The 9,558-nt window shown below is 34.1% G+C and overlaps 1 protein-coding gene across 2 annotated transcripts; it reads right to left on the bottom strand.

Moving 5' to 3' along the window:
- LOC109358781 (GTP-binding protein At3g49725, chloroplastic) lies at positions 1,534-6,339 on the bottom strand. Of its 2 annotated transcripts, none has more exons than XM_019603222.1 (14): positions 5,929-6,339; positions 5,363-5,427; positions 5,186-5,248; positions 5,011-5,100; positions 4,794-4,906; positions 4,216-4,284; positions 3,622-3,766; positions 3,469-3,524; positions 3,325-3,375; positions 3,154-3,208; positions 2,980-3,036; positions 2,388-2,507; positions 2,252-2,300; positions 1,534-2,212 (listed from the first exon to the last, which is right to left on the bottom strand). In XM_019603222.1, the coding sequence occupies exons 1-14, from the start codon at positions 6,251-6,253 to the stop codon at positions 1,767-1,769; spliced, it is 1,704 nt and encodes a 567-aa protein (XP_019458767.1). In that variant the 5' UTR covers positions 6,254-6,339; the 3' UTR covers positions 1,534-1,766. The 2 variants fall into 2 exon arrangements, with proteins under 2 accessions (XP_019458767.1, XP_019458768.1); XM_019603223.1 differs by having other exon boundaries at positions 1,534-2,188; positions 2,255-2,300.

The following is a 9,558-nucleotide window of genomic DNA, read 5'->3' as shown; positions in this document are numbered from 1 at the left end:
GGGGTGACTAGTTACATGCTTTTTTAATAATTGCAACAATCATAAATTTGAAATGTCTTCAAGTATTTTAAGCATCTACTAACTAGATGTTTATCTTAAATATGCTTTTTTGCAGATATATTTCTTCCCATTAGGAGCTTTATAGGGATTTTGGAAAATGATTATTAATTTCTTCTAATATAATATCATGAGAATGAATCTGTCTTCCAACGTTACTAGATCTAGACTGGATATAAAATTTGATTTAGCCTCTCTTTGGTAAAGGAGAGTTAGAGTGGAGAGAAAAGAGTGAGAGAGAGATTGAAGAGAAAATGCAAATTTCTCTTCTTTGGTTTAGAAGAGATAAAGAGATGAGAGACTAAAAAGTATGTGGGTCTCACACAAAAAAATTTCTCTCCTCCTTTGGTGAGAAATGGGAGGAGATGAAATTTTTGCATGCAATGACATAAATGCCCTTCAATTTTTTCTCTACTTTTTAGTTTTAAATATTATTAGGGACATTTTTGTCATTTGAATCATAATATCATCTCTCTCTTCTCGTTTTCTATTCAACCAAATAAGAGAGCAAGAGAATAAAATATTTCTTTCTTTTCATTTTCTCTCATTCTTCTCTTATACCAAACATTACTAAAATCTACTTTATTTCTCCTATTTCTGTTTCACATCTCTTTCTTTCTCACTTATTTCTCTCTTCTTATTTTCTCTTGTGCAACCAAATAAAACCTTAACTAGGATAGTTTTAGTTGAGGGATTAATGAAAAAATGTTTACATTGCAGGATATGTAATTAAGCAAGGAATCTACTCAAGTTCTAGAAATAAAAAATCTACAACTGTACATTTTCATATCAGAATTCAGAACAGACAATTTTCAATAAATTCATGACACTTGTTTTATGACAGATTTATTCACAGAAGAAATACGAGGGGCACTTCAACCTAACCATTTACATAGAGCAATTCAAACCAGTTGCAGAATGTAAAGTTAAATACAATAACTAACCAAGCTTTGTGTTATAATACCAGTTATCCTGAGACATGATAGCTTTAGGACATTTCCCTTTTACCCACAACTATGATCTTGAGGACCCACAACTATGATCTTGAGGACCTAAAGTTAAAGTTATGTTTCATTTGTTTTCTAACTTGACAATGTTTATTCGCACTTGGAATAGGTTTAGTTAATGCGAGGTCGTGTAACACTGTGTATCAAATAATACCATGATTTCAATATTGTGTTTATTCCAATTCCTACTACATACTATGGGTTCTCTATTCTCTTGTTGCAGAGCATTGAGTATTACCGGTGATTCAAATTGCGAATAACATAACATGATGCGAACGGAATACTACGATTGTGGTGACCACTGCGTCATACCACAGTTACGGTGTTATACCGAATCACAATGATGCAGCCGCATCGGGCCGCACCGATTCCAAAAAAAAATTACTCACAAAATAATTCACACCACAATGGCCACAATCGCAGTAACTACAATCGCGACCACAACTACAATTTAAAACACCGATTATTACCCCCAAAAATACACTACTCAAGCTCACAATGGGTATTCAGACTTCATACATGTTGAGACTGCATCTTATGTCAGGTCAAGTTTGTCCCATGATTTCTCTAGCACACAATGGCTCCCACCAAAGTGCTAGGGAAAGCAGGTGGAAAACTTCCCGGAAGAGCTAAACTTTTATGATTAGAAAACTATCACAACCAGAATACTGCTAGGAAAGAAACTGTTGTCCATGGAGCAGGCTACTGCTCAGCCACAATGCTAGAATCCTGTGTTTGAGAGGGCCTCCATTTTCGATTGAAGATACTACTTTCGACCATTTGTGCAGGATTCAACTTCTTATCCTGGACACTAAGCTTATTATCTATTAGTCCCAACAATTCTTGCAACCCAACTCCCATGATAGCTGATGTTTTCACATGTGGACCAGACGGTCCAATTAAGCTATCATTCTTTGCAATACTGTTTTCATTAGAGGAGTCATTTTGTTGGACAGCCGCAGTTAAAGGTGAACGAAAATCATCTTCATCAACCAAAGTATCCTCATACAACCAACCATCAGAATAGTCTTCTTTTTCTTCCATGGCCTCATAATTGACATTATGATTGTCATTATCATTGTTGCCTTCATTTTCTGCATCAGAAATACTAACAGCATCATCTTCCTCTGTTTCTGCTATTGTCTCACATTTTACATCATCCTCTTCAGTGAAGCTATTAGTTTCACCAGTCTCTTCATCTTCATTAACATCCAAGCACTCTTCTTCAATGTCAATCTATACATTTCAAGAGATTGAGTGGAGAGATTAGCTGTTTTTGGTCTGCATATATAGAGGGGGGTTGGGATGGATGTGTCGTATTACCTTATTCCAAACTTCAATCATATTCTGAAGCTTCTCTTCTGATACACCTATTTGCTGAAGAACTTGCAACACCGTTGAGCGATGCTCATCAAGATTGGGAGCACTTGAATCCACCACATGCTTCGAGGAAGATAGATTTGTCAGTTGAGTTGAATTATACACACATAAAAGACCAAATTCTAAGTAGATAAATCTTCACAGTTTTTGTGCAAAAGAATCTATGAAAAGCTGAAAATGGGTCTTATGTTCATGCTAACTCATACTGTATAAAAAAGGAACAGCCACAAGAACAACTTTCAATGTTTTTTTGGTACTATCAAGGGTATCCCCTCACCCTATGGGTAAGGAATACAAGAACTAATCTTCCAGCATAAAGGATACTATAGCAAGAGATATGCTTCCATCATCTTTCATATCAGCCTTTACTTTAATGCTTCACCCTTTTCCTCCCTATTTTGTTTTGGTTAAGGGGTTAAAGCATGGACTCCTGAGTTTTTGAAACTTGCATAACAATAAAATGAAAGGAGATGCAAAATCATGCTAGATGGCCACTAAAGATCTCCAGCAACTAAAAGAAGATACAAATTCATACCACTAGCAGGTCTGCTTCCACCACTTCTTCTAAAGTTGCATGAAATGCTTCCACCAACTTCAGAAATTAAAATAGAAAACGGCAGTCAGGGCCAGTGTTAAAGAATAATGTTGACAATAATAGATCAACAAACGGAGTTGCTGGCATGGCAATTTTATTATGGTTTGCCATTACCTGTATAGGCAAATCAGATATAAATCCAACCGTGTCGCTTAAAAGCACTTTCCTCCTGTACATAAAATTAGAACAGTGAGGCATATATGTCCTCAATTTTATCAACCAAATGTAAAAATAGAGTACAGAACAGGGATTAACATAAGTTGGGTAAACTACTGGTCAAATTACCCTGAAGGAAGAACAGCACTCCGCAATCTAGGATCGACTGTTGCAAATAGTCTGCAATACATGCAATATCATTTAGTATTAAAACAGAAAAGGCTAACACTAAAAATTAAACATATAGGTAGGTTGCAGGGAACATGGTTTTACCGACAATCACTATACAGTTCGCTGTTTGATAGCTCACTAACTAGAGTAGATTTTCCCTGATTGAACATATAGAAAGGCATATCAGTGATGCTCCTGCTTTTTTTTTTTACACAAACAGAAACATAAATATACACACACACTTAGATCACTTACAGCATTTGTATACCCAACAACAGCAACAGTAGCTAAGCCTTGTCCAAAAGAACCTCCATGTCGCTTGCGGCCAGCACGTTGTACAGCCCGTGTACGACGAACCTCTTCAATTTGCGATAATAGATAATTTCTCCTTTCTAAGATTCTAAGAAGTATTTCACAATTCAGTGACCAAATTATGTATAATATGAAATAGAGCTGAAAACTAGAAGATATTTCACAATTCATTAGATCAAAGACCATATACTGAATGAAATATCCAGCAAAACTACAATGTAAATGACCAGAACAGGTTAATCTCAAATAAGGCTGCATGCATATGGTTTGAAAGCACCGCAAAAATTACAACAGCATAGGCTTAAGAACAATATATCCAATGACACTCACCACCTGTCCTCAGTTGGGTTAAACTTTAATCCAGTGCAGATTAAACTTACATAGCCTTTAACATACAAGTTTTCTGAAGCACAAAAATTGTAATGACTTGATGGAATGAGAAAGGAAAATATAATCTTTGAAAATAACACAAGTTGATAAGTAAACAATAAGTTGTGATAGGAAAACCACAAATAGAGCACTTCAGAATAATAATACCTTCGTCGCTGAAGCTGAAGTTCAGTTTCTCCAGCACCACTCGTAAAACCTTGCCCCCCACCTCCTCTCCTGATATTGACAAGTATCAAGTTTAGATATTGACTATAAATTAGGCTAGATGATACACTGATTAACAGAAAGAGAAACAAAAGTGCAGAAATATGTGCAAGAGGGAGAGAAGGGAGAGAGATAAAGGGTTAGGAAACATGATAAAAAACTATATTCAGTTTCAGCCATGTTCAAACTTGTAGTGTGAAGACAAAAGTACGTATGACAAGTACCATTTGGTGATTCAAAGAGTAAATTAGATCCTCATGAACAATTTACATTACAAAAGGCTGTGCCATACAGAGTGGGCATGTAATATGTAAGAATCAGGTTGGTCCACTGAAATACTAAGTTTGTGCAGGCTATTCTAGCCAGCTGACACCCTGAAGGAAACACAAAGGCAAACAGATTGATACAATTTCAGGAAGGGAAGTAATTTACCCCATTGAGCATTTTAACATTTGCATGACTTTTTTTGCTTTCGAAAGCAAAATACTATGAAACAGCAGAAAATAAGGAAGTAAACCAACCCTCGAGCACTAACAACTTCAGCTTCTCCAGCAGTGCCAAATGAATAGCGCCCACCTGGACCACGAACACGGACAAGTCTACTCTTCTTATATGATAGAGCTGCAAGTTCGGCCTACATTTTTATAGAAGGTTAGTTGCAGTTAAAATGCAACATGAGATTCAAGAGATAATAATAGTATCAACTTTGAAAAATGCCAATAGAGACATGGAGCAAACCTGCAGTTTTGCTTCCTTCGTAAAGGCATGAGCATTGAATATCTCAATAATAAGACCCACACGGTCGAGCACAGGTATATTCCAAGCACGCTGGCAATCACACAACAAAGAATCAATTTGCCATTCCATAAAGAGGAGAGAAAAGTTATATAAGTAGATGATAAAAGAAACTTGCCTCCAGATTTCGTTGCTGAACCCCAGAGAGTATAGTATTAACAAAAACAGCATCTACTTCATCCTGATATAGTAGTGTCACACATACACAATTTACAATCTATATTGGTCTAAAATTTAAACCCATACCCAAATAACCAATGAGTCAAAAGTTTATTTATTAATTTGTTTATCTTGCCTTTGATTCAACAGCATTTAGATGGCATTTGATGTTATCCACAGTTCCATGTCCAAAATAGGTATCTGCAAAACACAATTCTCAAACATCACATTCCAAAATTTAAAACATCAATATCAGTTACAACCCGTTATTCAAATTGTGGACCACATCATGTGATGTGACCGTAATCTTGCATTTCCGGTGACCGCCGCAATTGCGGTGTGACACCGAATCACAATGATATGATCGCAACGCAATCGCATCGGACCGCATTTGGGATGCATCAAGCCGCAACGCAACCGCATCAGGTCATATTGATTTCAAAAATATTTTTTTACTCACAAAATAATTCACACCGCAATGGCCACAATTCGCATTGTGGCGGCCACAATGACCACAATCACAGTAACCACAACTGCGACCACAACCGCAATTTAAAACACTGGTTACAACTATTGTTAATTTTAACAAATGAATATAAACATGGAACAAAAATGTCACTTAGTTGTTTAGTTTATAAAATAAGGTAATATAGTCTGCTAGCCCTTTTATCAAACACTTAGAGTGCGAGTTCAATTATGAACCTGCACGAGGCTTATGGCCTTTGACGGAAGGGTTTTGAACAAGAATGTGAGGTGGCAACTCCTTATCGAAGAAATCAGTGTAGAATTCACCATCACGTTGTTCTTCTAATGAGTTTGCGAGACACATAGCTTCGTTCAGCTTCGCTTGCAAGTACTTTTCGGGACGAAGACGAGGTTGAACAACGAAAAGCTTCGGAGGCTGAGTAGTGTCCGAAAACGACGTCGTTTCCTGTGGTTCATGGTTGCGGTGGCTGTGGTTGGAATAAGGAGAGAGTGAAGTTATCCTCCGTGACGGTGACAGTGACGCACACAACCTTCTCAACATTTCCACTTTCAACTCAACAGACTACACTTCCGACAATTCTTTTTCATCTCCAAACAGGCTAAAATTACTACATTATCCTTTACGTGTATGATTTTTTTAGAGAAAGTTATGTTTGAGGGAAGAAAATATATGTATGCACTTAGTTTTATATAAATTATTGCTGCATTATTTATAATTCATGTTATTATATAAATAATATATTAATTGTGTATAATTTGTTATATTAATAGTGCATAGATATTATACTTAGTATTATATGTGCTACAACAAAAATATATTAAAATGTGTTTTTATAGTGAATTGTCTTTTATCTTATATAAGAATTAAAATGAGGTTTTATATCACTCGACCAAGGAACCCTAAGTTTGTTTATTAAAATGAGCTTAAAATGAGGAAATAAGAGTATATTTATTGTTAATTAGTTAAGGGGCACTTGAAATCTATACTCATTTTTACTAAGGTAAATAAAAGATTTATTGGATGGAACTTTTTCCCTAATTTTTTAATATGTTCATGTTCCAGCTCCATGTCTACCTAAAGGTAGGTAATATTGGGTATTGTTTTAGGGTTGAGGAAAGGAAAAAAAGTATGTAAACATTTATTTATGAGTTGAGTTTTGAAGGGAACAAATTGGAATGAGAGTATATTACTATTATTACTCTTAGCCACGAGCTCTCCATATGAAACAACAACTCAACAAAAAAGAAAGTGTGTAATATCTATGCTATCAGTATAAAGATTTATATATGGTCAATATATTATTTATCATTCTTTTGTATTGTTTTTTTGACGAGCTAATGATCATTAAAAATGAACGGTGAACTATGCAATAACATTATATAAAACTCATACACTGTTAATACATACATATTTTCCAAAAAGAAAACATATTTCCTGTTTTCCTATTCTATTTTTTGTTTGTTAAAAGCTCATCATAATTAGAATTTTTATTTTGTTGCAAAGCCTAGAAAATGTCAATAACAAACATGGGAATATAACTTCTAAAGATCTTTTCTTTAGATTTGTCTTATTTTGTCCAATAAATAAGACATCTCTTGTACTCTACCCATGGAATATTTCATGATACATTTTCCTTTGTCTTTCTCCTTTTTTGTACTTTTCTTGTCTCTTTCTCCTTTCTATCAGTGACTTATGAATTTTATTACTTCGATACCAAATTTTCAACGCAGTATTTTACATCGAACATATTTAGAGTATTTTTAATACTACCCTAATTGAGAAAATTTCATCTAATAGGTGAATATAAAATATAATTAGCAGTGTTTGGATGTGTGTCCAACACACATATATATATATATATGTTTGAGACTAACACGAAATATCTTAAAGTTTTCTTGGTTACTTATATATGCTAAGATCAATAGAGATATTTTAGATTTGTCCAATATTGTCTCTGTGTTCCTAGTCAATAAAAATTTAATGAATAATATAAAAATAATAATTTTAAAAGTGCAAAGCCAAAATGTTTAGAGAGCAATTAGAAAATGAAACAAACCTTGGAAGTGATGCAATAATTAGAATCCTTTGTGTAGTTACATGTTTGATCTCCTCAAATTCTTTTGAATAATTAGAAAACTAAGAAATAAGAAACTTAACATTAACCAAGACAATTGCCTTCTTTTAAAATTTTAGTTTTTTTCTACCCCTTCACAAAAGAAACTTAACATTAACCAAGACAATTGCCAGTTGCTTGTACATATTGACACTTCTTATGTATATGTAGTACCACTCTATACTTCTTATGTATATGTAGTACCCAATTTTGTGTTGTGACAAGTACATTTTACAAGAGTTATCATTGCAAATATTGCAAGAATAACCTTCATCAGAACTTACAACATAAAACACACTCCCATGGTGAACCAACTATAAATAAACAAAAAAGTGATGGTTCAAATACTTTGGCCCACTAGGTATTGTGGGATTGTAATGCAGCAGCCCGTGATCCCTCCACTGCCAGGAGCCAGAGGTGTTCGTTGCTCTGTGAAGCCAGCCTCACGCTTTTCCCTCTTGTCTAAGAGACATGACACCTCAGCTTTCACCCAAGCATCATGTCTCAACTCTCAACTTGGAGCGGGCAGGCCAACATGGTGCAGCTACCACCCCAACCTAGACAAACCATAGCCATGTTCTATCACCTTGATGCCCCCACTTGGGTCACAAGCAAGAGTTACCCAGCTCGGCAAACGAACATGCTTGTCGGAAGCTTATAAGCACTAATTTCTATCAAAGATTGCTCTATGTGGGACTAATATGGTTACCAATTTAGTAATGATTTTTACCAAATGTTTTCTCCAATATATTAGATATTAGTAGGACACATGAGCAACGTACAGTCCTTTTTAATAGAACATCTAAGAATTGTGAAAATGATTTTTTTTCATAAGGAGAAAACATATGATAATCGGAGTATTATGAAGCTAATTTTTATCCTTTTAGGACTGGATAATAATGATATTAGTTCTCGTGGGAAAAAAATAATAATGATACATCCAATTTATTCAAAGTCAAACTAACATTGCAAACTTTTTCACCAGTTTTTGTGCTTGTGGGTTTTATTCTCCATCAATCACATCATCTTTTTCCATGTATCTTTTGAAATCTAATCACCTTGTATTTAGAACTAGTAGGTTACCCGTGTATTGGCCCGGGTGATAATATATTTTGCATGAATTTATTTAAACAGTATAAAGTAATTTGTAAATTAAAAAGTAATTGATGATTACCTTATGAAAGATGATATTTATGTATTTAAATGATGAATTAGAGTTGTGATCCAATAACATGACGTAGAACATGTTATATTAAATAAAAAATAAATTACTATGAAGAAAAGTTTAGAATATAATTTAATATAAGTTGTATAACACATGTTAAAGATTTTGGAAAACTTCTTCATATTAGTCTAAATTCCTCAATTGCATTATAAGAGTTCCAACTTTCAACTTTATCTTATGATTGTGAAGAATGGAGATTGTAAGTGAGTTTAAAAATTCATGAGTTTAAAAATTCATGAGTTAATATGTTGAATGCTTCACTTTCATTAGCATTAAACATATCAACTAAATCTGAACTTAAATATTCATTTTTCTCACCTATAATTATACGTTAGAATATTTATTAGTATAAGTTTAATAATCTATTATATTGAACATAATGAAATTTAAAGACATCTAAAAACATTTACCAGGAATTTTGCTCATAACATATTCATTGATTTGATCAATAATCTCAATTGTTGATGCAAATATTGTTATAAATTGCAGAAATTGTTCATCCTTATA

Source organism: Lupinus angustifolius, chromosome LG10 (assembly GCF_001865875.1).
Source record: "Lupinus angustifolius cultivar Tanjil chromosome LG10, LupAngTanjil_v1.0, whole genome shotgun sequence".
Taxonomy (NCBI): domain Eukaryota; kingdom Viridiplantae; phylum Streptophyta; class Magnoliopsida; order Fabales; family Fabaceae; genus Lupinus; species Lupinus angustifolius.
The sequence above is the reverse complement of the archived record's forward strand: the minus strand, read 5'-3'. Positions and strand labels throughout refer to the sequence as shown.